Source organism: Panthera onca, chromosome E3 (genome assembly GCF_046562875.1).
Source record: "Panthera onca isolate mPanOnc1 chromosome E3, mPanOnc1 haplotype 2, whole genome shotgun sequence".
Taxonomy (NCBI): Eukaryota; Metazoa; Chordata; class Mammalia; order Carnivora; family Felidae; genus Panthera; species Panthera onca.
This window is the reverse complement of record NC_138354.1, coordinates 10,089,580-10,117,468: the sequence shown is the minus strand read 5'-3', so window position 1 is coordinate 10,117,468 and position 27,889 is coordinate 10,089,580. Positions and strand designations below refer to the sequence as shown.

Below are 27,889 nucleotides of genomic sequence, written 5' to 3'. Positions count from 1 at the left end.
CTGAATTGTAGGACTCTCAGCCAGTGTCAGGGAATTGGAGAAGTGGTGTTGGAAAAGACATCATGCATTTGGTGTCAGAGGTGTCACGAGTAAAAACTGTCTACTGGTAAATGGTGGCCAGTGACATTTTTGCAAACTGACAGACTCTTGGTAGGATGGCCCTTCTTGGCAAAACCTCATCTCCTGGCTGACCCCCCATCCCTCCACTGCTGTGACACTGCACTACCGTATAGCACATTCTCCACCCTGGCTGGTCACAACCCACCTACAGGCTACACTGCTTCCCGTGCCACAGGGAGGGCAGCCGAATCCCAGAGAGGGTGAATGGTTTGCCTGAGATGACTCACAGGTACCTGATGAGCCAACCTACTGGGCTCTGTGCCCTAAAGAGAAAATGTCCCCCATGGCGCCCTTGGGCTCTGTGGATTGAGAAGGAGCGTTCAGACAAGATGGGGTAGAAGGCTGAACCTTTCCCTTCCCCAGGTTCCCGTCAGCCAATCAGGGACCCTTTCCTTTGTTTGGACATCTTTGATCTGTGGACTTTGGGGTCCTCAAGAAGAAAGCAGCCATCATCTACTGCCCTATCTCCTCTTATTTTCTTTACTGAAGGATTTTTTTTCTGGTTTCAAAAGTGATATACAGGCCTTATACAATTTTAGCATTTATGGAAATTTACAAGTGAATGAATGTCTGTTTCCCATATCCCATAAAGACCATCATAATGCCATAGTTTGTTGGCTGTGTGTCCAGACTTTTCTCCTCTTTCCATATATGAATGTTCACCATTATTTATTTCTACTTGAGTGAGATCACACTTCACACATTGTTTTTGCAACTTTCTTCTAACATCAGCATTGCACCTTAGCTACCTTTTACTATTTCTATACTTATGATAATGATAGCACATCTTTACCAACTGAGCACTTTGAAGGTATTGATTCACTTAATCCTCATAAAAACTGTGAGAGGTGGGTACTCTGTTTATCCCCATTTTATAGACAAAGTTGTTAACAGCTACATGGTTTTCCACTATAGAGATCTGTCAAAATTTATTCAACCATTCTCCTGTTTGTCAGAATTATAAACAGTGCTGTGAGGAACATCCTTGTACATCTTTGTACATTAGGGACACACTTTTATTTTTATTTTTTCAAATGTTTATTTTTGAGAGACAGAGAGAGAGAGCACCAGACGGGGAGGGGCAGAGAGAGGGGGTCAGAGGATCCAAAGAGGGCTCTGTGCTGACAGCAGACAGCCTGATGTGGGGCTCGAACTCACAAACCATGAGATCATGACCTGAGCCAAAGTTGGACGCTTAACTGACTGAGCCATCCAGGAGCCCCAATTTTTACTTTGATTTTTAAAGTTTTATTTTTATTTTTTTAAAGGTTTTATTTTTAAGTAATCTTTATTTTAAGTAACGTGGGGCCTGAATTCACAACCTCAAGAGTCACAAGCTCCACCAACTGAGCCAGCCAGGTGCCCCAGGGAAACATTTTTATAGATGTTTTATAGATGTTTATAGATGTTTTTATAGATTTCTGTAGTTGAACTTGATGAGCCAAAGAGTATAAATGTTTTTGGTGTAACAGATTTTGCCAAATGGTCATCCAAAAATATAATCCCATGTTACCTGTTTACAGCAGAGTAGAGAAAAGATGTTTTGCCCCACGCACATCATTTCTGCCTCTTCCTGGCCTGGAATGGGGTTTTAAGACTGCCCACGAAGCAGCCAAAGTGTTGGAGAAGGGGAAGTTTCCAGACAGATAACCCCACTGGTGATGCCACTGTTTTCTTCCTTCCCAGCTATCCCTGCACACCACCTACCCACACCCCCAGCCTCACCATGGGCTGCACCCCAGGGCCCTATGGAAACGGATCCCCTCTCCTCACTACTATTTTAACCATGCTAGTAAAAAAGTACAGGTGAGGAATTAGAGCCTTAAATTACTTGTTCTGTGACCTCAAGCAAGTAAGTTAACTTCTCTGAGCCTGTTCGCTCACAGATGACAAGTAATCATAAGCCCTGTTCATCTAGGTTCCTCAAGGGACAATAGAAGATTCTAAAAGTTCTGTGGTTCCTGCCAATGGCCAGGTAGAGACTGGTGGTTTTGTTGGCTAAACTTTGGGCAGGCTTTGGAATTACAGATGGATGGACCAAGTCCCTGGCCTTGGGAAGTTGGATGATGGGAAGAAAGGGGGCACAGAAGAAGAGGAGGGAAGAAGACGGAGAGGGATTGAAGTGGGCTGGGCCTGAAACTAGCCTCACTGCATGTTCCCCCAGATCCCAGGGGCCTGGGCTGGTTTTTCTAGGACCATCTGGGAAAGCCCAGGCTGACCTTCCAAGCCACTCTCCTCCTTTTCCTGTCCTTCCTCAGTCTGGGACAAGCTCTGGATCCTAGCTCCCACCGTGTCTGCTGGTCTTTCTCCAGTTGCTTGTTTTCCTCTCCTGGGCTCTCCACACCCCACACCCCAGCGCAGCCCAGCCTGGGGCAGGAACCTATTGCAAACTGCCAGACATGGTGTCAGCCTTGGGTTCAAATCTCTGCCCTCTCCACGCCCCACTACCCTGGGCTTAACTAAGGGCCTGATACAAGGAGGCAGTTAATACATGTGCTGGATGGGCAGCTGAAGGGGTATTTGGGTGGAGAAAGGGATGAAGAGATGGAAGGTTAGGTAGATGTATAAATGGAAGGAAAATGGACAGATGGACAGATTGGGAAGATATGAATGGATAAATAGATGGATGCAAGAAGAGATGAATGGATGGGTTGAGAGGTAACGAATGGACAGATAAGTGGGCAGATTGGGATGGATGGATGGATGGATGGATGGATGGATGGATGGATGGTTGCATGGATGGTTGCATGGATGGTTGCATGGATGGATGGATGCATGGATGGATGGATGCATGGATGGATAGGTAAATGACTAGATGTGCAGATAGATACAGTTGAATAGATGAGGGGAAGTAGCTGGGTGCTCACTCCATCCCTACTCTGTTGTTCTTCCTCCTCTGCCTTTCCTCCTCCCTTCTCACAATCTCAGAGCACAAAGAGCAGGGCTCCTCAGTGGGACCAGGGGCAGTCGACATAGAATTTATTTTTATTTGGTATTTTCATAATTTAAAAATGTATAAACAATACACTTGTATCCCTAAATATAAATATAGAAGCAGAAAGTCTAGAAACGTGAGACGTGCTTCTTGCAAAGGGAAGTGACTTTTTTCACTCCCTTTGGGTTGAGACCTATATTTTTTGGTAGAACACTTGGGTGCTTCTGATGTGAAAACTAATCTGGTCCAACTTGCTCCCTTTAATGTAGTCACATTTATCGACTTTTCCTTCATGATTTGGTCCCCCATTTCACAGATGCAGAAACTGAGACTCCAACAGGGGAAACTGTCTTCCCGTTTTGCTGCCAGTTAGAGACACAGCTAAGACTCCTCTTTCTCATTCTTGTCCACTCCTGCATCCCCTGCTTCTTCAACTCACTCAATGATGCCCCCAAATCCTCTTCTGGCCTGATGTGCCACCTCCCTCCTCCCCCCACCTAAATGCCCAATTCACCTCCAGCTGAGGGAGGCTTCAGGTAAGAGCATCCAAGGTGACTCGGGGTGGAGTGGCTGATTGTGTGTGTGTGTGTGTGTGTGTGTGCGCGCGCAAACTTGGTTTCTCTTTTCAAAAGCTTTTTTTTAATATCAATTTTTGAAAGAGAGAGAGAGAACGTGAGCAGGGGAGAGGGAGGGGTAGATAGAGAGGGAGACAGTAGATCTGAAGCAGGGTCTGCGCTGACAGCAGCAAGCCCAATGTGGGGCTTGAACTGATGAACCTTGAGATCATGACCTAAGCCGAAGTTGGGCACCCTATTGACTGAGCCGCTCAGGTGGCTCTCTTTTCAAAAACTTTTAAATCAGAGTGCCTGGGTGGCTCAGTCAGTTAAGTGTCCGACTTCGGCTCAGGTCATGACCCCGTGGTCCATGAGTTCCAGCCCCCTATTGGGCTCTGTGTTGACAGCTCAGAGCCTGGAGCCTGCTTCGGATTCTGTGCCTCCCTCTCTCTCTTTCTGCCCCTTCCCCACTTCTCTCTCAAAATAAACGTTAAAAAAAAAAAAAAAACCTTTTAAATCTAACATACCTATGTTAGAGTACACACATCGTAAGTATCCAGCTTGATGAGTATTTCCAGCAAATGCACCCACGTAACCTGAACCCAGATACTGAGACAAAATGTTAGCAGCACTCCAGGAAGCCCCTTCTTGATCCCTTCTCTCACCTCAAAGCTAAACACTACCCTGACTCCAAAACCACAGATTAGCTTGTTTTGGAGCCTTATATAAATGAAGTCTTACAGCACATACCCTCCTGTGTCAGGCTTCTTTTGTTCACCATATTGCCGGTGAGATGTACCCATATGGTTGCATTTGGTCATACGGTGTTCATTCCCGTTACTGTGTTAATATTCTGTAGTGTGAGGAGGCAGCGCCTGGCTGCATTATAGGAATAATGCTGAGTGAATAGTCATGTATATGTATTTGTTGCACATACACACCCGTTTCTGTGGAATTGCTGGGTTATAAGGGGGGTGGATGTTCAGCCCTAGTAGGTACTGACAAATAGTTTTCTGAAGTGATTGGGCCAAGTTACCCTGGCAGCGGCACGGATGAAATTCTGCTGGTACCACGTCCTCCTGAGCGATCGCTCGTCCTTCTAATTGGAGAATGTAGGTTCTTGGGGGCAGGCTGGCATCAGATTGCCTGCGTGTGAATCTCAGCTCTCCTTGTACCTTTTGACCTTCGGCAAAGCCTGTTCCTTTGTCTACAAGATGAGTTGAAAATCACGGAGTGGTCATGAACATTCTACAGACGGGCTAGGTTAGGCGCCACCAACAAAAGCCATTTATGGTTCACTCTCACAACAGTACTCTGAATCACCTCCCAGAGCCTCAGTTTCCCCTCGGTAAAATGTAACACATCCACACACGTGCACAGTGGAGAGGACTACCAGGAAATGGAACGATATACAAAAGTGCCTGATTTTACTGAGATAGAATACACTTACTATAAAATTCACCCTTTTTCAGTGTCATTCAGCATATTCACAAAGCTGCACAACTATCCCCAACTATCTCATTCTAGAACATTTTCACCATCCCCAAGGTGAAACCCAATACCCATTAGTAGTTATTCTAATTGTCCACACCCAACTATTCCCAACCCCCAGCAGCTGCTAATCTACTTTCCATCGCTATGGATATTACAAGGGCCAAATCTTTGCATTTCTGTATTTTTTTAAGCTTATTTATTTTGAGAGAGATCGAGACAGCGCCAGCAGGGGAGGGGCAGAGAGAGAGGGGGAGAGAATCCCAAGCAGGCTCCACACTGCCAGTGCAGAGCCAGACACGGGGCTCGAAACCGTGAGATCGTGACCTGAGCGGAAGCCGAGAATCAGATGCTGACGGAGCCACCCAAGGGCCCCTCTGTATTTTTTAACTTTCGCAAAAGTGAAATACTAACACTAGGATAGGCACATAATACACACTTAGTAAGTGTCATCTGTGTGTGTCTGTGCGTGTGTGTGTAGATGGATGGGCAGATAGAACACACGTCGTGGACAGATACAGTATAAACTCAATTCATTCAACAAAAACCCATCTGCCCCGTTCGCACTTGGAGAAAAATGGTCTATGGAGAGGATGGGATTCTCGCTTTCAGGCAGTTCGCCATCTAGTGGGATACGGAGGGATGTGCACCCCTCACTGGGAACGCAGAGCAGAACGCAGTTAAAAGTTGTATTGGAACAAGGGTTGTGGGAACTCCGGGGAGATGTTGGAGGTGGAGGCGGCACTTCTAGTTTGGGTGAGCTTTCCAGACGAGGAGGGAAAGGAGGGGATTCTGAGAGCGAAGGCTGGGACACAGGGCGGGTGTGATGTCAAGCAGGACGGCAGGGACAGCCAGGGTTTCACACCCGGTCCTGCACCTCCGTGGCCTGTGAACGAGACTTGGCTGTAGAGAGAGGCTGTAAGCCCGGGGCTGTGGGTAACGGGGGCCAGATGGGAAAGAGAGGAGAAGGGTGAGCCCAGGCCAGCTCGCACAAGCCTGCACTGTCATCCGGGCAAGGGCACCCTGAACCAGCTGTGCCGAAGCCCAGGCATGCCAGGGCCCCCATGCCACCAGCTGGTTTGACTTCTCCAGTTGACCGTGGCTAGAATCATATTTAAGAGGAGACAAGTGGCAGCCTCATAAGTGAAGGAGGCTGGACTTCAGAGTCAGACCTGGCTCTGCCCTTTCTCACGGCAGGACCTTGAGCAAGTGTCTCACTCCCTGACCTGTTTCTTCAACTGTAAAATGGAGGTAATATTACCTACTTCAGTATGGTTAGGAATGATGATTGGGGGAGGCTGGACAAGGCAGATGAAGCATGCATTCCAGGCCTCAGCAAGCTTGGAGTATTGAAACGTTTTCTTTTTTCTTTTTCTTTCTTTCTTTTTTTTTTTTTTTTTTGAAAAAAAAATTTAGTAATGGATTTTTTTTTCCAATTGAAGATGTCCTCGTGGAAGAAATTGGAACTTATGAACTTCCTTGTGTTTATTGTACAATGTACTGTTGTTCTGTTTTGAATTACACAGAGAGGGATTGTCTTTTTCAGTCCTTAGCCCTCCAAAGGTATTATCAGGCCCCGAGGAGGGCAAGAACAGGGTGCAGAGAGCCAGCTGATGGCTGGGGAAAGAGAGGGTAATGGGGTGAGACAGATAATTCACCCTACTGAGTCTCAACTCATGAGAAAGTCTCTCGAACCACAGGAGGCCATTCTGAGATTTTCTCCTGGGGACAGGAGGCCAGCGGGAGCGGGAGCGTGGTGGGGTGAGGTGGGATGCTGATAGGACAGACTTAGAACCCAAGGTGTTAACAGTTACAGAATCCTAAGAAAGCTCTGAATTCCACTTCCTGAGTTGACAGAGACAGAGCGAGAGACTGAGACAGAGCCCCAGTAAGACAGAGATTTGCCCAGGGGCGTTCATGGAATTAGCAGCAAGGATCAATTCAGACCTCTGCCTAAAGCGGGGTCCTTGAAACTAGGAGGCTCCAACAGAGAAGTGGCCCTGCTTCCCACCCCTGCTCCCCAAAGTGGCCGCCATGTCCTCTTAGTGTCATGCCCTTCTCCAAGCATTCCCAAGCCCCTGCATGCTCAGTGTGGGGGTTCAGACACCCGAGGAACAGTCCTATCTCAGGGCCCATAGGCCAGGGGCAGAGCCAGACAGGCACATAAAGAATAGGTAGTGACCCTGTCGGTCTCCGTGCCAAGGATCCCAAAAGGACCACTTAGGAATGGCTCTCTCTCCCGAGGAGGCAGGCTGAGGTGGGTACCTGAGGCCCCAGAATTTGGCCATCAGATGAGCAGAGAGAATGCACCCCTGCAGAGAGCAGCACTTGGGGCACCAGGGACTGAGAAGTGACTGTTTGGCAGGGACAGAGGGTACCTGGCCAAGGGACATGGGGTGGGTGGGTGGAGAGACGGGACTGTGAGCAGCCTTGGGCAATCATTTCAGCATCTCAGGTGATCACAGGGGCCCTCGAGGCACTGCCATTTGATTTCGGGAGCTGTGTGACCCTACCAGGGGAGGGAAGAAAACACTCTGAGAGAACCTTCTCCAAGCTTCCAGGCCCCGCTTTCTCTCCTGTGACTACACATAGGCCACACTGTCCACAAAATCAAGGGAGGTTAGCTTTGGCCTCTAGCCCTCCCCTCCCCCACCAGAGATAACCCTGGATGGGAAGTCTGGAATTCTAGACCAGGTTCCGTTTCGGGCCCTGTGTAGATATTTGGGTGTTTCCACTCCTGTGGACGCTGGTGACATGCCCTGAAGTGGGGCAAGAATCCCACCTCTGAGGATTGTTAAAGATGCCAGCTAGGTGACAGTGTGAGTGCTCTAGACCAAACAGCCCAGTTCTCAGGGTGACAGGAGAGACTTCAGAAACAGGAACGTGAGCTGGACCCCAGGGCCAGTGAGAGGGAGGACCCAAAGCTCCAGAGCAGATGGCTTGCCTGGGGGATGTCCAGGGGAAGGTGACCAAGGCTCCACCTTGCCAGTCATCACCTGTCACCACTCATGGATTCACACTCATGTAAACCTCGGGGCCTCTGTGCAGGTGTAGTGATGATCATAATGGCAACTGGGGGGTGCTGGGACCTTCCTGTGGGCCAGGCCACACAAGACTCTGACAGGCGCGTGCTTCCAGCTGTGTGCAGGGCTGAGAGAGGGTGAATGGGAGCCTGGACACCAGAGAGGGCAGGGAGGAAGGGGTGTAGTTAGCTGAGGGACTTCACAGGAGGGCACTGGAAGCAAGGAATCCCAGGCACTGAGGCACTTTCTGGCTCAGGTGTGAATGATTAGCAGTCAAACTTTTTTCTTTCTTTCTTTTTCTTTCTTTCTTGAGAGAGAGAGTGCGCGCACAAACACGAGCGGGGTAGGAGCAGGCAGAGAGAGGGAGAGAGAATTCCGAGCAGGCTCCGCACTGTCAGTGCAGAGCCCGACCTGGGGCTTGAACTCCCTGAACCATGAGATCTTGACCCAAGCCAAGATCATGAGCTGAGCGGAGATCAAGAGTAGGTTGTTCAACCGATTGAGCCAACCTGGTGCTCTACTCGTCAACTCTTCTTGAGACCCCTTTTGGGTGACATAGGGGAACCGCATAAGGAGGGGCAGGAGGGGAAATAGGGACCTCTTCCTCTTCCAAACTCCAGACCCGCAGTAGCTCCACCCGCGCTCTCGCTTAGCATATTGATCATGCTAATTTATTTATTTTTAGCGTGCATATTGATTATGCTAATTTAAACCCAGTCCCGCCTGCTCCCGCGCGCTGTCCCCAAGGCCCCGCCCCCTGGAACGACCTATGGCTACGGAGGGGCGGGGTTATGTTAATGAGGCCAATCTGGCCACACTGGCCGCGCCAGCTGCTCCACGGAGCCCGGGCGAGGCGGCTGCGACGAAAGCCATGGCCCGGGCGTTGGCGGGTCTGGCCGCCGGTTTGTCCTGCCCGCGGGTCGTCCCCAGCCAAGACTCGGACTCAGACACAGATTCGGAGGACCCGAGTAACCGGCGCAGCGCGGGCGGGCTGCTCCGCTCGCAGGTCATCCACAGCGGTCACTTCATGGTGTCGTCGCCGCACAGCGACTCGCTGACCCGGCGGCGCGACCAGGAGGGGCCCATGGGGCCCGCCGACTTCGGGCCGCGCAGCATCGACCCCACACTCACCCGCCTCTTCGAGTGCATGAGCCTGGCCTACAGGTGAGGGCGGCTCCGGGGCCCGGCAGCCTCGGCCCTCCGTGGCGGCACCACGCGCTGGGGCCCCGGACACCCCACCCGGCCCCAAACTTTGGTCCCTGGCTGCTCTCGGAGAGTCCGACCACATCCTGGACACCCTTCTCCCCCAACCCCGAGCCTGCCTCCGGGGCAGGCTGGCCCCGGCCCTGCCTCCAGATTCCCATGGCTCACCACTTTCACTCCCTCCCCAGGTTGCGGACGTCCTGTCCTCCACCTCGACCTCCACCTCGACCCACCAAGGCCCCTCTCCCCATCCTGACTCCTCTGCCCCCAAAGAAATTCCAGGGCATCCCTCGAGCTCCCAGGACCCTAAGCCATTCCCACCCTCCACTCTGGGGGCCACTCCACCAGACCACCTCGGCCCTCCGCTCCCTCCCCAGTACCCGGGCCCAGACCCACTCCATTCCTGCACCCTGGCGAAACTCCTCACGCCCATGATTGTCCCGATTCATAGCCAACACTTTTGAAACCCAATCTCTTGTCCACCCTGTACTTCCCAATTGCCGGGACACTTGTTCTTGACCTGTTAGGTCGAGGGTGGCGGGAGAAGGGTGCTCCGGCGGGCCCAGCTGGCAGAGTTTCCCAGCGGGCGCCCGGCAGGGGGTGCTGCTGGTTCCCCGGGAGGCCTGGGTTCGCCTACCCGGGTCGCAGCGCGAGGCTGAGCGCCTAACGCTGCCTGGGACCCCTGCTATGCGCGTCGAGGAGCTCGCGGACCGCGCCTGGCCCGGGCTTCCACGCCTGCCTGCGTCCCTGGAGAGGGCGCGAACCCGAGGTCTGGCCCGGTGCCCTGGAGCAAAGTTCCCAGGAGCTGAGGGGCCAGGATAAATTATCAACCGAAAACTGTAGAGGTGAAAGGGGGATCGGCCAGCCTTGATCTTTTCTCTGTGCAAATATTCCTCTTCCTCAGGGCGCCTCCTCCCCTTCTGAGAACCGCGGGATACAGAACGGCCCTTGAAGCTCTCTGATCTGGAGCCGGAGCTGGGGTGGGGATTGCGGGGGTGTTGCCCACCCCCAATCGCGGCAGCCCAGCCACGACCCCATTGGCTGCAGGCGGTGTAACCTTGGCCCATATGCTCTGGCCCCGGGCCCAGGTCATGTTGCAACCTGATCGTCCAGGGCGCCGGACCGATGTGGAAAGTTCAAATTCCCGTCCCTTTCTTCCCTTCCCCCGCCTCCTGGGACATCACGGGACAGACTGGGACAGAGCATCTAAGGTCCTGGTACACCGGATGTGGGCACCCCCCAGGTTCTCCCAGCCCCCCCCCCCCCGACCCCCCACGTTTCTTACCTGCTCCCAACTTCAGCTTCCTCCTTCATACTACACCCCACAGACCATGGGTGACCAAAAGAGGAGGTTCAGGGGAGGGGGCAAGGTCAGGAGCAGAGCACACTCCAAAAACTGCTCCCACTAAGAGGCTGGACTAGAATCTGATGTGACCCAGGGCAGCTGGGGAGGAGAGGGCTGTTCTTTTCCCCTAAATACCCAGCATATTTAGTCTCTGTGGGGGCCTAAGAGCCATGGATGGAGGTGACTCAGTACTACAGGAGCCTTTGGCTTCCCCTGTTTGGTAGAGAAAAAAATCTGAGGCTCAAACTGGGACAGTGTTTTAGCCCTTGAATACCCCTAATTATAGGGGTCCCCCGGAGAGGAGTGGACTAGAGAAGCCAGGATGCCCCGAGAGAGTGACTGGATGGCAAGGGACAGCAAGGCAAGGGGTCCCCAGGTGCTTGGCCCAGAGGACAGCCTGTGGGTGCCTGGCCAGCTTTCATCCTCAGCAGGGCATTGTGGGCAGAGGGAGGACTTCTCTCCTAAGAGGAGATGCATATTCCGTGTTTCTGTGGGTGGAAGCCCCAGGGAGACAGGGTGTGGAAGTTCCAAGAAAACACTTGTTTGTGGCCAGAGCTGGCTAGCTGTGGAAAGAATGGCCCCGGGCATGTAGACCCGAGGCAGGACCCTGTCAGAGAGACTCTCAGGGAGTTCCTATAAGGGAGCTTGGACTCATGAAGGGGGGGCGGTGCTGAACTAAGAGTTCTAGGTTTTCTCCCACCCATCCCTGAGATTCCCAGATTTTCTATTGGTCAGAAGAAGCCTTTGAGCCCTGGTCATGGGCTTTTTCCTCTGGGCTGAGCCCCTCTCCTCCCCTCCCAGCCAACAAGCCCAGCACAGACCAAATCCTTTCCTTCTGGGCTTGTATGTTGTCACTATCTCATCTCCCTGAGCCCTTCCTGGCCACAAACCCCAGAACCTCGGCAAGGACAGGGAGGGAGGGGAGGCAGGCTGGGCGTGGGACACTGAGTGATCAGAGTGGGTGGGGAGGTTGCTGGGATACAGGCAGTAGCAACAAACTCAGGAGTCCCCCCAGGTGCCAAAGAAGCTGGCCCAGGAGGTATCAGTGCACCCCACCCAAGTCTCCCTTCGAGACAGATGGTGTTTATCTAACTTAGGAGGGAGAGGGCCAGCCAGCAGGCATGGGCTATGTACTCTATTTGGGTAATGAGGCCTGTGGTACCCTGGGGTGGCAGCTCTTTCCACTCCATACCCCAAAACAAACACAGGAGCTTGGAGACCAGAGAGGAGAAGAGACCTGGTGACCCATGCGCTTCAGGGGCTGTAGGAGTCAGATTGCCACCCACCCACCCATCACCCCCACGATGAGGGAGAAGCCTTGGGAGAAGGCAGGCCTGGTGTCCCCCAGGCCTCAGCCTTCCATGTGAGCAAGGGTTGGAGGAGATGGGCCAGAGGGGACTCGTATACAGCCCTGGCTTGTGGACCACGAGGAGGGAGGGAGGAGGGAGGGATCAGTGGGGGTCTAGACTCTGAGCATCTTGACCTCCTAGGTCAGATCCTTAGCGGTAGCAGACTGGCCTGTGCCTAGCACATCTTGACCTGGAGAGTCATTGCGAGAGTGGATTTCATTGACTGCTAGGATTAGGGTCAGGGTGAGGGCTGGGGTAAGGGTGCTGCCTCCCCACTGCCCACCACTCCACCATCCCAGCTGCCTTCCTTTGGGGCCTGATGGCTGTTGTTTTGCACACGCCCCTAAGAAGGGGTGCACCCCATCCAGCTCAGTCCAGATTGCCATCCTGGGATTCTGGAGTGGGCAGACGCCAGAAGGGCCAGGAAAAGGCAACAGCTGGCTGCTTGGAAGCCACCGGTAGTGAAGAGATTCTCTCCTCACCCAGGCACACCTTACCCATCCCCGGAGGAGGCCAAAGAGGGCCAGTGAGACTGGTGGAGAAAAGGCCACAGGGCCTGCATCAGTCTCCACCATGTGACCTTAGGCATGTCCCTTTCCCTCCCAGGCACTCAGTTTCCCTCTGTAAGAAATGACTCTGAGAACCCTCCCTAGCCAGCCTAAGAAAAGGATGCCCATGAGGCCGTGGTATTATTGTTCTGAGGAAGGAGCTGACAAACAGGTTTCAGCCTGGTTTTAGTTCTGGTGGTAGGTTAATGAGCAGCTCAGCCTGGAGCAGGGACCTGGGAGGGTTTTTTAAAGGCCTGACTCTCAGGGTAGGGATTTCAGGCAGAGTGAGGGGCAGGATTTGTGGGGTTGCAGGGGAGTCCTCAGCTCGCCCAGCATGGATGAGTAACCAGCGCATGGGAAGAGTGGGGAGCCAGCCCTGCAGGAGGCCTCCCTGAGCTGCCCCTTGTCCAACCCCCTGACCCAGCCCTCTCCCTCTGACAGTGGCAAGCTGGTGTCTCCCAAGTGGAAGAACTTCAAAGGCCTCAAGCTGCTTTGCCGGGACAAGATCCGTCTCAACAACGCCATCTGGAGGGCCTGGTATATCCAGTGTGAGTGGGCACCATGGGCCTCGCCAGCAAGGGGGGCTGCATGTGGGAGGTGCCCAGGAAACCCCCTTAGGGCCAGCACCAGCATCTGACCCCCAGAGTCTCGGGGAACGTGTCCCAAAGGGTACTCTGCCCTGGGATGCTAGGCACAGCGGAGGTCACCCCTTGGAATCCTAAGGTTGTCAGAGATTTGGAGGGCAGTTCAAGACCCTTTCTGCATTCCGTCAGCATAGTCAGTGCTCCAGATGCCAGGGTGGAAAGAGGTGCTAGATGCTGGCTAGGCCAATGGCATCACACTGGGAATGGGGAAGCTAAGGATCCTGCCTGGGTCTCCACCAGCCTTTCACTAAAGTCCTCACTGAACCCCCATCAGGTGCCCCCATGGAGACTGGGGACAAGGGGCCAGAGAGGCCATGTGGTACAGTGGAGGGGGCTTCGGACTTGGGAGTTACCCAGAGCTGCTTTCCTCCCCAGTCTCTGCCCTTGCCGGCTGTGTGACTGCAGGCCGTGTGACTAACCTCTCTGAATCTGTTTCCTTATCTATAAAATAAGACCAATAGTCCTACTTTTCCTGGTTGGCATGGTGATAACAAGTATGAATGGGCCTGGCACAGAACTGATGCTAAATAAATGATGGTTGAATCTGAGATGCCCTTGAGGAGGTCACGGTCATTCATTTGGGGATATGAGACCCACCCACCCACCACGGCCCAGCAGCAGAGGCTGAGCAGCCTCAGACCAGTTGGCCCTGGGTTGGGACCTTGTCCAGATCAACCAAGTCCCGCTTGATCAAAGGCTTCCCTGAGCTGGGAACACACAGCCCAGGAGGGACCATACTCAGTATTCTCTGTCCTGGCTCCATTGGATTCCATCCAAGCAGAGAGAGGGAGGGTTTTCTGGTTTCTATTTATCTATGTGCCCAGTGCTCCCTAAACCATCTTACTTGAGGCTTCCTAGCAACCTTGGCAGATAGATATTATCACTCCCATTTTATGGATGAGCAAGTAAGGCCCAGAAGGCCAGTAACCTGTTCAGGGTCATGGAGCATAAAAGAAGCAGAACTGTGATTAGCTAGAAGTCCAGGGCTCTCCTACTCTGAACCCAGTGCTCCTTCTACTGCTCCGAGCTGGCTGGCTTCCAGTCCTCAACTGACAACACATAGGATGGGCCCTACTCAGACCAGGAAGCTGACAGGCCAGAGGGAGTCACTGCCCACCCCTCCACACACCTCTGCGCTCTCCACCCTTCCCCACGAAGCTGGATGGGATGCAGATCCTTCTCTCTGCAGAAGACATTTCTGATGCCACCCAGGGCCCTCACCCAGACAGGCAGACCCTGGTCTCCAGCTATTGCACAAGTTGCTGGAAGCACCCCACGTTCTGTGTCAGACAGAGGTGGGTTGAGTCAAGTTCTAGGATGCCCCAGCTGTGTGACCTTGGGAGAGTCCCTAGCCTCCTTAGCTGGAGCTCACTCATCTGCAGAGTGGGAATAACAGTAGGTCCCGCTCTGAGGTTTGCTGTGAGTCTTCAGGGAGATCATTCATATCTCAGCACAGGGCCTGACACACACAAGGGCCCCTGAAGGTGATGATATTTTTGTGACGATAGTAACAACACGCGGCAGGCATGTAACAAATGTCAGCACGCGCCTTCTCCCTGAGCACTGAGGGTTTGAAGGTGGGCTTCAGGAAAGGGAGAGGGGTGGGGACAGCTGGAGGACTGCCTGGCTCATCCCCTCGAACCTGCCACCCCTCTGCAGGCTCCTGGCCTCCAAGATCCCCTCCTTTCTCACACCCTCAAATCCTGGTGTCCTCTGAGCACCCAGGGCACTGTGCACGTCTCATGGGAGGCTCCCCACCTTGCTTTAGCTTGTGTTCTGTGTGTGCTTTCCTTATCTCTCCAACTAAGCTTGAGCGCCCCGATTTATCCACCGATTCCTTGTCCCAGTATCTGTCACAGCTTAGGTGCAAGGGGCCAGGTGGTTGCCCGAATGGGTGAACTTATTGGTGTTGAATAAAGCCTACCCCAGATCCAGGAGCCACATGGTCACTGCCCTTCTGTCTGGAGCACAGGGTCCCCAAGGTGGGGAAGGAAAAGCCCAGCCAGGCCTGCTCAGACCTGACCCTCTGGGGACCCTGGACAAACTTATTCTTTCCTAGTGCCCATCTCCTCATCTGGGAAGCCAGGACAGCCACTCTCTGAGACCCTCCTTGCTCTAACCCCAGGGAGTCCCTACACCCGAGGGCCCATCCCTTTGTCTTCCCAGCCACGTTCAGGTACCAGGACAAACTCCCTCTCCCATTCTCATGGGGATCATTTGGGAGAATGTCCTTTAGGACAGAACTTTGTAAATGATGCTGAAGGTCCCAATAAGTGTCACGTTCGGGTGGTCCCCCTTGTCTGTCAATTGTCTGAGAGGAAGTTTGCTGAGCGCTAAGGCGGAAAAAGTCACTGCTTGGGGAGCCCAAGGTTTGGAAGCCCTACTGTGTGCCAAGCTCTGCTCCAGATTCAGGGATTTCAGTCTAAAGGGCAACAGCTCCTGCTTTTACTCCCAGCAGGGAGGCCAGCATGCAGAGAAATGGCCAAGGCCAAGTGGAGAGCGAGGCAGATAAGACCATGGGGTTTCAGAGGAGGGAAGCTTCCTGGAAGAGGGGTGGCCCTGGGCAATCCTGATGGGTGGGCAGGTGTGGGTGAGGCAGAGGAGGGAAGGGAAGGGTGGTGTAGAATAACACCACAAGGTGAGCTGTGGTGGGGAAAAGCCGTTTGGCTTCAAGGTGGGGCCTATGAAAGAGGTGAAAAGGGGGATGAAGCCGACAGGCCAGTCATGGAGGGTTTGGAAGCCAAGGTAAGAGGTGTGGACTTTATCCTGGAGGTCTAGGGAACCATGGAGGGTTTCTGCATTTCCAGGCCATGACAGGAAGATGGGCTGGAGAGGGTGAGGCTGGAGTCAGGGAGGTCCGGGTGAGAAATGACATCAGACCGGGGTGGCATTGAATATGGAGGGGAGGGGACAGTGGAAGAAATGCCACACATCCTCCAGAGTGACTTAGATAGGAATGCTGGGGCTAGTGGGGAGTTTCTGTGACTGGGAGGCAGCAGTGACCGTCCAGAGGCACAGGCTTGGGAGGGATGTTTCAAGTTTTGGGACATCCTTTTTTTTTGTTTGTTTTACTTTTAATTTGGTACATCCTGATGGAGATTCTGTGGGCAGCTGGAAAATAAGCCTGGAAAGAGGCAGGATGAGAGAGGTTGGGGGGCGGGCCTCGAAGAAGGACCAGTGAAAATGGTCAGGGGAACAGGAGAACCAAGGGAAGGTTCCCTTGTCGAGGGAGGAGGGGGTGCTCCACCACTGAGGCCCAGAGGGATGGGCCTTGGTGGGGCGGGGGGGGGGGGGGGCAGACAAGGGCCTTGACAGAACACTGGGGGCAGGTACTGAGTTACAGGAAGTGAAGAGGAGACCAGGAGGCATGGAGTGCAGGTAGTGGTGGCAAATCTTCCAGAACAAGGAGCAAAACAAAGGGGTGAAAGGGAAGAAGATTAGCTTGTTGGGGAAGCAAAGGAAGGGAAAGTTTGGCAGGAACAGGGGAGCTTGGAATATGTTTATGGGCCCAAAAGGAGGAACCTGGGGAGAGACCAGGACTGGAGATAGGGAAGGGAGTGGAGGAGGTGGCAAAAGGGCTCAGCTAGGTGGCCTGAAGGGACAAGGGGTGGTTATCTGGCATCAGCTTGGGCAGTGCCCGAGGCAGGGGACCAAGGGCTCCAGGCCCTGGCCTGCTAGTCTGAGGGTCTGATGTTGGGGCAGCTCATTTCCCGTGATCACACAATCCCATTCAGCAACCATTGCCTGCACACCTGCTGGGCTGCCAAGGGGGGCAGAGGAGGTGCGGGAGGTTCCTTTTACGGGGTTCCCATAGAAGAGGGAGCTCTGGGAGGGCTGGAGCAGGCAGAAAGACTTCTGGAGGAGGTGGTACTTAGTCTAAGCAGGATTTCCTAGCGTGGCACTTGAGTCCCAGTCCCCTTGGAGTGGGAAGTGATGGAGCTGGGTACCCTCCTGACCTGGCCCCCTTCTCTCAGATGTGGAGCGGAGGAAGAGCCCCGTGTGTGGCTTCGTGACCCCCCTGCAGGGGCCTGAGGCTGATGAGCACCGAAAACCAGAGGTAGCTGAGACGCAGGACCTCCCGCCTGCCTGCTTCCCTACCAAGCCCGGTGCCTCCTAGCGCCGGGCGGGAGGGGCTGGCGCCGATGGGGATCGGGTGAGGGGTGGGGTCCGTGCTGCCCGTCTCACTGAGCCCCCTCCCGGGCCCTCTCCAGGCCGTGGTCCTAGAGGGCAATTACTGGAAGCGGCGCATCGAGGTGGTGATGCGCGAGTACCACAAGTGGCGCATCTACTACAAGAAGCGGGTCAGTGGGGGGGCCCCGGGGGGGTTGCTGACCACTGCCTCTCTTGAAAGAGCCCGGGGCGAGACGCCCCTCGACCCTGCCTCCCCTTAAGACCCGGGCTGACAGCGCCACCGTGTGGCCGAGGGTCCCCTCGCAGCCTCCTTACCTCCCAGCGCGGAGGAGCTCCAGAGGGGAAACCGGCATCCCTTTCATCTGGGGGAGCTTGTGAGTAGGGGAGGCCTTGGCGGGAAGTGATGGAAGAGGGACAAGGGATCCATTGTCCACCTCTGTGTGTTCCTGCAGCTCCGTAAGTGCAGCAGGGAAGGGGATCTCCTGACCCCAAAGCAGGTGGGTGCTCCCTGGACCCAGAGAATTGACAGCTTCCCTCTAGGAGATGAGGGCGGGACCCGATGGGGGCAGTGGGCGTGGCCGCCGTCCTCTGGTTGATTGAGCCCTTCTCCTCCTGAAGGGTGGGAAGTCCTTGAGCGAGGTGGTGGGAGGCATGGGGGAACGGAAGTCCCTAAGAACTGAGGTTCCAGGCAGAAAAAGTAGAGGGGACAGGAAGAGGCCCATTATCTGTTCAGCAGGCCATCCAGCTCTAGCTCGTGGGGACAGTTGTTAAAGGCCAATGGGGTGACCATAAGCCTTCCAGTAGGCAAACTGGGTCCTCCAGAGAGAGAGGTGAGGAGGGCCATGTACTGACCACTTCATCCCCCAGGCGGGGGCCATATGAAAGGGCCAAGGGCAGCGGGAGACCCCCGTGTCCCTCTCTCGTGGCTGCTGAAGGTTCTGTCTCCCTAGGTGGAAGGGGGTTGGCAACCACCGGAGCGATGGTGCGAGCAGCTCTTCTCCAGCGTGGTGCCCGTGCTGCTCGGGGGCCCAGAGGAGGAGCCTGGCGGGCGGCAGCTTCTGGACCTGGACTGCTTTTTGTCCGACATCTCCGACACGCTCTTCACCATGACTCAGCCCAGCTCCACGCCCCTGCAGCTGCGCCCTGAGGACGGTAAGGGCCTGCACCTGCAAAGGGAGGCCTGTGAAAACCCGGGCAGCCAAGGGAGGGTGGCCAGGGGTGGGTGGCCCCCAGTCCACCCGGCCTGCCGCTCCTGACGTCACCACTGCCCCCTCCAGCTTATGTGGGCAATGCTGACATGATCCAGCCGGACCTGACACCCCTGCAGCCCAGCCTGGATGACTTCATGGAGATCTCAGGTGAAGCAGCGCCCTGTCCTGGGGGAAGGGGGAGGCGGGGCCCGTGGCTGGGTCAGTGTGAGGAAAGTCCCAGCATGACCACCAGACCTCAGGCCCCTGTGGGAGGGTGGATGATCTGAGTGATTTCTGAGGGATCTTCCTGGTCTCCCTTTGTCAGGACTTGGGATGCAAATGACTTGGCCTCAGGTGAGAGCAGGGCCAGACTGGATACTGAGCAGGGGTCAAGGCTCAGGGGCACTGAAGCTTCAGGCTCTAGGCTCTTTGGGCTCCCAGGAAGCAATGGATGCTGGGACTCTCAGGAGAGAAAGGGACTTTCATTTGTTTGGGTCTGTTTATTATTTATTTAATTCCCTTTAAAAACTATTTATTGGGGCACCTTGGTGGCTCAGTCGGTTGAGCATTGACTCTTGGTTTCGGCTCAGGTCATGATCCTGTGGTTTGTGGGTTCAAGCCCCTCATCAGGCTCTGTACTGACAGTTCAGAATCTGCTTGGGATTCTCTCTCTCCCTCTCTCTCTGCCTCTACCCTGCTTGTACTCTCTTTCTCTCTCAAAATAAATCAACTTAAAAAAAAAAGAAAAAGAAAAAGAAAATCCCAGGAATTGTATCTTGTAAAGCACTTAAAAAAATTTTTTTAATGTTTACTTGTTTTTGAGAGAGAGAGAAATGAGCACATGAAGAGGGGCAGAGAGAGAGGGAGAGAGAGGATCTGAAGCAGGCTCTGTGCTGTCAACAGTGAGCCCGATGTGGGGCTCGAACCCATGAACTGTGAGACCATGACCTGAGCAGAAGTCAGACGCTTAACTGAGTGAGCCACCCAGGCACCCCAAGCACTTTTTAAGTAACATGTTTCTGTGCCTCCCTCTCCTGACCCCAGGGCCACTCGGTCACTGGTTTTTGTGTCCTCCCAGAGATACCCATGTCTGTATAGCAGCTGTGGACAAATGTCTCTTTTTGTTTTCACAACACACTCTTCCTACATCATTTCTTTTACTTAGCTATATCTTGGAGACTGTCCCCGATAATCAAACATTTAGGGGATTCTGGAGCCATGCTAGGGGTCAGGTAGCCATAGAGACTTGGCTTGCCTTAGCCAAGGCTCCAGGGCGAGAAAGGGGGGTTCTGGGATACAGGTTTAGTGGCAATGACCCCTCCACTCCTTTTTCACAGGGTCCTGGGCCTGTCAGTCAAGAGGTGGGGAGGGAACTAGGGAATGAGGAACCACCCCCACCCCTGCCTCAGCCCTGGACAGGGTGGGGGCTGTGGGGGCAGAAGTGTTGATGGCAGTGCCCTGAGAGCAGACCAGCCTGGGAGGGCAGCGGTCCTGTCTGGGCACACGCACCCCTGCCACAGGTAGGAAACTTCCTGGACCCGGGGCTCCAGGGCCAAAACTGGGGCTGAGAAGCCGCTTCTCTCAACCCAGGGTGGCTGCCTGGGTGGGGGTGAGCATGGGCAACCTACGATAGGGGGTGTGGGTCATGCAGAGGAGGTGGTTAGTGTGGCCCCCTCTCGTGCTCCATTACAGGGAGGGTAGGGACCACCAGGGACACCGGGGCTGGTGCTTTGATTGTCCCCCAAGAGCTCTTCGCTTGAGAGGAATCCCAGTGAAGAAGCCGGAACTCTATGGAGGGAGGGGGCTTGGTGAGGAGTGCTCAAGGAAGGGGAGGGGGCTTGGAGCAGGAGAGGGTCTCAGGGAGGGGATGCACATCGATGGTGGGGGTAGAAGCTTGGGATGGGGGAGACTAGGGGTCCGTGGGTGGCTGGTCAGGGCTAGGAAGCGGAGAGGGGCAACTGAGGGTAAACTATGGCTGGGGTTGGTGGTGACTCAGTGGCGAGCTGGGCTCCTTACTGCATGAACCCTTCTGAGCACCGGGGGGCAGGCAGCAGCAGTGAGCAGGAAGCAGGCCCAGTATGTGGCTAGTTCTAGAGCCTGGACCTCAGGGGGCCTAGTGGTGAGACCCACAGTCCGTGGGGGCTGGGGGATAGAGGATCGGTGACCACTCACTCTCTGCCACTCAGTCCCTTGGTTAAACGGAGACAGTAGGACAAAAAGATCCTTTCTGATCAGGTGGCCAAGGAAAGACACACCCACACCAGGCACAGAGCAGACATGCACATGCCGAGCACCTCACATCAAGGCAGGCACACAGGCTCAGACAGAGCCACACACACACACACACACACACACACACAGGGAGACAGATAGATGCTACATGTAGAGCCAGCCTTCCAGTGACAGGTGGGCACCAGAGTCACGTAAGACGTGCAGACAAGTTTAGGGGCACCTGGGTGGCTCAGTTGGTTAAGCGTCCGACTCTTGGTTTCGGGTCGGGTCATGATCTCACGGTTTCGTGAGTTCGAGCCCTGCGTCGGGCTCTGTGCTGGCAGCACAGAGCCTGCTTGGGATTCTCTCTCTCACCCTCTCTCTCTGCCCCTCCCCCACTCATTCTATCTTTGTCTCTCTCAAAATAAGTTTTAAAAACTTTAAAAAAAAGAAGGAAAAGATAAAAAAAAAAAAAAAAGATGCACATACAAGTTCAACACACAGCAGGCTCCAGATTTGGCATGGTCTTATCTGTCCCACTCCTGAGTCTCCTTCTCTTGGGAGGAGGCCTGACCAGCTCCCCTGCCGGGGGAGCCAGGGCCCATCCAAGGCCAGCGGAGCTGGGTGGGACAAGACCAGGAGGTCTTAGGAGCTGCTGCAGGCCAAAGACTGGTCAGGGTCAGAGAAAGGTGCCCGGAAGGGAGCGGGTGGGCGGGCGGCGCCCAGGCCCGGGATGTGGTCAGGCCGCAGGCAGCTGCTTCCCAAAACCAGAATAGCCTGGGGCTTACACAACCCGCACCTCAGACAATCTGGCTGACCCTTCCCGCCAGCTCTTCCAGGCTTTCCAGTGCCCCCCCCAACTCCTGCCCCCGCTCTGAGCCCACCCTCTGACCCCTGCTATGACCCCCTTAGCCCTTCCACCCCACTCCCGGGCTCTGCTTTTGAGGCCCCACTTGACCTTCCCACAAGCCAACTTCGCAGACCCACTGACCTCCTGACCCCTCTCACCTCTATCTCACCCCTTGAACTCCTATCACCCTGGGGCTCTTCCCTATCCCGGACCTCTGCCCCTTTGCACCCCACCCCTGTCCCTTCAGGGCACTCTCTATTACCCCTCCCCTTTCTCTGGCCCCAGCAGGGCTGGTAACAGGAGCAGAAGAGGGGAGTGCCCAGGCCTGGGACAGGGAAGGGGGCCTCATGAGCCGAGTGTGGGGCTCGGTGGGAGGGCTGTTTCCCCGGGGGTCCTGCTCACGCCCCCACACGGCCTCTGCTGTCCTCCACGCAGGCCCATCCCAACCGAACCTCTGTTGCTGCTTCCCCTGAGTGAGACAGAAACTCTCTCAATTTCACAATCTCCTGTGGAAGCCCCCCCTCCCCCGCCTCCCCCCACCTCACCGCCAGCCAGGCCAGCCCAGCTTGGGGACAGGGCACGAGGCCCACTCTCCTCCCACTGCCTCCAGCCACGCCTGGCCCTATCCTTAACTGCCACCACCCTGTATGTTGAATTGCAGATTTCTTCACCAGCTACCGCCCCCCACAGACACCCACGCCCTCACACTTCCCGGAGCCCCCCAGTTTTGGCACCATGGCTGACCCTTTCTTCGGCAGTTCGATCCTGGGCTCAGAGGTGCCCCCTGCCTCGTCAGGCATGACCCACCTCTCAGGGAATAACCGCCTGCAGGTGAGCTCCCACCCCACGCCATTCAGCCGTGCCTCGCTCACCTGCCCATGTCCAGGAGATACTCAGGGCACTTCCTGGGTGCCCATTCCTACGCTTGGTCGACTGAGAGGGACTGGAGGGGGGAGACAGACCCCATCTCTGCCCTCTGAGTGGGCGCAGTTCAGCTGAGGAGGAAACCGTTGTGAAGCAGAGGTGGACCAAGTGGTTCTGGGAGGGAGGCTGAGGGCAGGGGAGCAAGGAGCAGGGTACCACGAAGGACTGGGGTGCTTGGGGAAGGCTTCCTGGAGGAGGCGAGGGTCTGGGCTTAGTGAATGTGTTGGGTTTGGCCAGAAGAGGCCAGTAAAGGGCAAGCCAGATGGGAGGAGAGCACACACGGAGACAGAAAGCTCAGTGTGAGCATTTAGGAAACGGTGAACCTGCCATTTGGGAGACGGAACTCACAGGCTCAATTCGGTGGTTGCCTCTCTGCTGCCAGGTCCCTCTGTCATCAGACTGTTCCGGCACTATTGTAGTTCATTGCTGAGAGGTCTCTCTCCTCAACCAGACCGTGAGCTCCTTACTGGAAGAGCTAGGCCTTGCTCACCGCCGCATCTTCCATACCTACCACAGTTCAAGAAGCATAGGGTCAATGGTTGCCCAATGGTTGAGCCACTAAGTGAATGAGTGAATGTGTGGATGGATGGGTGTGTTGGTGAATGGATACACGGGTTGTAGAGGGGGGTGGATGCTTACATGGGTAAGCGAGTGGTTGGTTGGATGCATGTGCTGGTGGACGGATTTGTAGATGAATAGGGTGGTGGCTGGATAAGTGGCTGGTCAATGAACAGATGGTGGATAGGTGGATGGATTATGTCTGGATGGGTTGGTGGATGAATGGGTTGGATGGATTGGTGAATGGGTTTATACCTCACAGGTCGGTGGAGAGATAGATGAGTTAGCTCACAGGTGAGAGGCCAAATAGGGGAATGGAGAATGAATGGATTGGTGGTAGGATGGAATCATTATTTGGTGAATGAAAAGATGGGCAGGAAGACTGATGCTCTTTCTTACACCTAATGTGTGCCTAAGTGTGTTCCACTCCCTCCCCTCATTAGGTTACAATTTCCTTTGGTGTGTGTAGGTGGGGGGGACAACAGGGATCATTTCTCCTCTCTCTCCCAGTGCCCAGTCCAGACCTCAGCCAGGGCAAGAGCCTGCCTGGGTGGCTGCAAAGGCCAGCTTTCTCCCCTGCTCTCTCTCTGTCCCCCAACCAGGCTCGGAGCAGCTGCCCTGGCACCCTGGACTCCAGTGCCTTCCTGAACTCTGATTTCCTCCTTCCTGAAGACCCCAAGCCCAAGCTCCCACCCCCGCCAGCACCCCCACCCCTCTTCCAATACCCTGCCCTTCCCAAGGGGCCTGGTCTAGAGCCCTGTCCCCCACCCGCCTTCCCTCCCATGGCTCCTCCCCCTGCTTTGCTGCAGGAAGAGCCTCTCTTCTCTCCTAGATTCCCCTTCTCTACTGTCCCTCCTGCCCCAGGAGTGTCCCCACTGCCGGCTCCCACTGCCTTCCCACCTACCCCCCAGCCTGGTCCAGGCCCTGCCCCTGCTCCCTTCCCCATAGACCTTCTACCCTCAGGGTATCTGGAGCCCCAATTTGGGCCTCACTTCACAGTGCCCCAAGGCATGAGGTCCAGAGGCAAGCCCCCCGCCCCATCCCCTAGAGGGGAGAAGCCCAGCCCCCCAACCTTGGCCCCTGCCACCGCCAACCCCACTACCCCAGCGGGGGGCAACAACCCCTGCCTCACACAGCTGCTCACAGCAGGTAAGATGGGAAGAGCACTGTCCTCAGAGGGGAAGTGGGGAGCCTGTGGGAGGAGAGGGTGAAGTGGTAACGGGTGGGCTCAGCTGTGGGGGAGGTGGCGAGGAATTAGGGACATGGGCCCCAAACCCAAAAGGGGAGTGAGCTATCTGGAGGGGAGGGATGGGGTCTTGGGAGATGACGGGGCTGGGGCTGGCCCCAGTGTCCCTCACAGTTCTGCCTGTGCACAGCCAAGCCTGAGCAAGCCCTGGAACCACCACTCGTATCCAGCACCCTCCTCCGGCCCTCAGGGTCCCCGGTAAGATGGCGGGCACTGGGAGGTGAGGGTGAGCCCAGGGCTTCACCCCAACTCTCTGCCCTTCTCCACCCCTGCAGGAGACGGCCCCTGAATTCCCCTGCACCTTCCTACCCCCGACCCCGGCCCCCACACCACCCCGGCCCCCTCCAGGCCCAACCACACTGGCACCTCCCAGGCCCCTCATTGTCCCCAAAGCGGAGCGGCTCTCGCCCCCAGCACACAGCGGTAAAGAGGGCTTGCAGGGATCCGGGAGGGGGGTCCCTAGGGGATGGAGAAAGGGGAAGGAAGAAGGGGGGCCCACATCTGAGGCCAGGATGAGAGGGAAGGGGCAATGGGACCCCTCTCCCCTGTGTCGGTCTGTCTGGGGGTCTGTCTTTCCCGGCCACAGGTGGTGAGCGGAGGCTGTCTGGGGAACTCAACTCCATTCCAGGCCCGGGGACCCTGAGTGTCTGCGTCTCTCCCCCTCAACCCATCCTAAGCCGGGGTCGTCCAGACAACAACAAGGTGGCACCATTCCCTCACCCCAAGAACTGTTTGCTACCCCCAGGCCCTTCCATGCTCCTTCCTAGGCTCACCCCCCTGTCTGCCTCCCCAAGACTGAGAACCGGCGCATCACACACATCTCTGCAGAGCAGAAGAGGCGCTTCAATATCAAGCTGGGGTTTGACACCCTGCACGGGCTGGTGAGCACACTCAGCGCCCAGCCCAGCCTCAAGGTGAGCCTCCAGCCCGGGCCCGCACCCCCGGAACCACAGGGCTCCTTCGTAGACCCCCTGCCCAGGACCAAGCCCCAGGGCCCCCCAGACACCCAGTTTCCTCCTCAGTGGGCCCCAGAGTGGGGCCACCTCCAGCACCTGAGCCACACTGGGGATGCCTGCAGGTGAGCAAAGCAACCACACTGCAGAAGACGGCCGAGTACATCGCCATGCTGCAGCAGGAGCGGGCGGCCATGCAGGAGGAGGCCCAGCAGCTACGGGACCAGATCGAGGAGCTCAACGCTGCCATTAAGTAGGTGTAGGTGGGGGGGTGCGCATGCGCGTGCGCACGCGTGCGCCGTGGGGGGAAAGGGGCAGGACTCCCAAGCCCTGACCAGCCCCATGTACACCCCAGCCTGTGCCAGCAGCAGCTGCCTGCTACCGGGGTGCCCATCACGCACCAGCGTTTCGACCAGATGCGAGACATGTTCAACGACTATGTCCGCACCCGGACACTGCACAACTGGAAGTTCTGGGTGGTATCCTTACTTGGCCAGCGGTAGGGTGAGCGCCGCAGCCGGACCAAGCTGCGCCTGACTGCAGGCTCAGCGCCACAGGCCAGGCAGGGTCCCAGAGCTGCTCCCAGGGGAAGGGGCCCTGGTTCCGCTCCCTCTTTCCAGGCCCTTGGCATCTTGGCCAGCAGGAGTGTCCAGTGATTAGCTGGGAGCAGAGGGCAACCGAGGGAGGAGCCCCCGGGTGAGGGGAACACAGCCCCGCCCACAGAATGTTCCAAGGGCAGTTTGGAAGAGCCTAAAGTCTGGGTGATGTGAGTGGGGTCGGTCCTAAAGAAGACATGGAATCTCTCCCTTACCTGGTCAAGTTCTTGGCTGAGCCTGGGCAGGAAGCCCAGGGAGGGGGGATAGTCCAGCTAGAGGAAGGGCATAGAGGAGCCGGGCAGAATTGGATGGTAGCTATAGCGGGAGGCCTCGAGGTTCAAGGTGCCACAGTGGCCAGGCCCTTCCCCTTGTTTGGCCCAGATGTCAGAGCTACACGTGAGCTGGGTGAGGGTACTGGGTGGACAGCAGGCCTGATCCTTGACCTGGGCCCAGTTCAGCATCCTCATTCGGCCTCTGTTCGAGTCCTTCAATGGGATGGTGTCCACAGCAAGCTTGCAGAGCCTCCGTCAGACCTCACTGGCTTGGCTGGACCAGTACTGCTCCCTGCCTGCTCTCCGGCCAAGTACGTGAGCCACCTGCCTGCCCACCAGAATGTCCAGGCCTCCGGGCAGAGGGTTCCACCTGCTCAGACTGTAGGTCCAGCCTGACTTCAAAATAGCCTAGAGTTTGGGCCATCCCACTATGTACCCTGGATAGTCCACTGGCTACCAGGACACCTGCAGACATAGGTCCTACGAGGGGCTGACAGTCTTGCCACCTACTATCTCCCCGCTATCCCTTTGTCCTCAACATCCAAGGGTAGGCCCTGACCCAGGAGGTATCTTTCCCTTTCTCTCTCTCTCTCTCTCTCTCACTCTCTCACTCTCTTTCCCCAGCTGTCTTGAACTCTCTCCGCCAGCTGAGCACGTCTACCAGTATCCTCACAGATCCAGGCTGTATACCTGAGCAAGCCACACGGGCAGTCACAGAGGGCACCCTTGGCAAACCTTTATAGTGCTGGCCAGACACTGCCACTTACTCAGCTGCCCAGGGGCTGCTTTCCTTGGGCCTGGGCTCCAGGGACAACTTCTGGGCACTCCCCTCCTGCCCCTTGCCCTGGCTGTCCCCTTTCCTGAGGGTCTAGCAGGGCCCAAATCTCTTCCACCTCCTGGAAGCCAGGAAGAACGGCGTTCCATTCCCTGCCCCACCAGAGACTAACACCGTGACCTGGAGGATTCATACTCTCTCTTGGGACCTTCACTTTCCAGTCTGAAAAATGGGGATGGAGAAGCTTCAACCAGAAGATGATCCCAAGGCCTTAGCAACTGTGATACTTGGGGCCTAAGCTGACAACTCAGGGAGCTCGTAGGAGCAAGGGGGATGATCCTGTTTCCCCACCATCCCTCCCTGTACCCCCCCCCGCCCCCAAATAGGGCACAGGCCTCTGTTTCTGATCAGAGAGACAGAAACGGAGCGTCCCATTCTCTGCTTCTCCACTGGTAGCCCAGTGGGGGGTAGGGTGCTGCAGGGTGGCAAACCTGGGTGAGGCCAGGAAGGTCTGATCCCAGGAGACAGCAGGGCAGGAGGTGGCCAGACCAGGGGAGGCATCTTGTGTGCATGTGGATGCGTGTGTGTGGATTTTGTAAAGAATTTTCAACCAATAAAAACAAAAACTGTTGGGGACTGTCAGTGTGTCTCACTGGGACGGATAGACAGAGCCAATTGGCAATGGGAGGTGGCCTTCAAAGGACCTTAGCTTTTCCTCTGAGCTGGAAGCCACTGGAGGGTTTGGAGTAGAGGTTTGACAAGATCAGGTATAAGGTCTTCACAGGATCTCTCTGGGTGCGGAGTCAGGAAGAGGCCACCATGGGGCAAGGGCAGGAGCAAGGAGGCCAGTTTTAGGCTGTTGCTGTCATCCAGGTCAGAGATGACAGACACTCATCCTGGAAATCCTCGCTCCATGGCCAGGAGAAGGTTCAGAAAGGCTTACCACCTTCCAAGTTGGAAGAGGGCAGAGC

The 27,889-nt window shown here is 55.6% G+C and overlaps 1 protein-coding gene across 6 annotated transcripts in view; it reads left to right on the top strand.

Annotated features, from left to right (window-relative positions):
* Positions 1-27,549, top strand: part of MLXIPL (MLX interacting protein like) — a 31,589-nt gene extending 4,040 nt beyond the window's left edge. Inside the window, exons 1-17 of one of the 6 annotated variants that reach the window (XM_060649198.3) lie at positions 8,949-9,287; positions 13,010-13,116; positions 17,187-17,269; positions 17,424-17,513; positions 17,796-17,840; positions 18,294-18,495; positions 18,621-18,701; positions 22,256-22,425; positions 23,679-24,225; positions 24,453-24,520; positions 24,598-24,745; positions 24,909-25,024; positions 25,117-25,236; positions 25,401-25,528; positions 25,631-25,754; positions 26,325-26,454; positions 26,768-27,549. In XM_060649198.3, coding sequence (XP_060505181.1) covers positions 8,995-9,287; positions 13,010-13,116; positions 17,187-17,269; positions 17,424-17,513; positions 17,796-17,840; positions 18,294-18,495; positions 18,621-18,701; positions 22,256-22,425; positions 23,679-24,225; positions 24,453-24,520; positions 24,598-24,745; positions 24,909-25,024; positions 25,117-25,236; positions 25,401-25,528; positions 25,631-25,754; positions 26,325-26,454; positions 26,768-26,886 — 2,571 coding nt within the window. In that variant the 5' untranslated portion in view covers positions 8,949-8,994 and the 3' untranslated portion in view covers positions 26,887-27,549. Of the gene's footprint in view, positions 1-8,948; positions 9,288-13,009; positions 13,117-17,186; positions 17,270-17,423; positions 17,514-17,795; positions 17,841-18,293; positions 18,496-18,620; positions 18,702-22,255; positions 22,426-23,678; positions 24,226-24,452; positions 24,521-24,597; positions 24,746-24,908; positions 25,025-25,116; positions 25,237-25,344; positions 25,529-25,630; positions 25,755-26,324; positions 26,455-26,767 lie in introns of those variants that run through there. The other 5 variants (XM_060649199.3, XM_060649202.3, XM_060649201.3 and 2 more) reach the window with 5 other exon arrangements.
* The last annotated feature ends 340 nt before the right edge of the window (positions 27,550-27,889 follow it).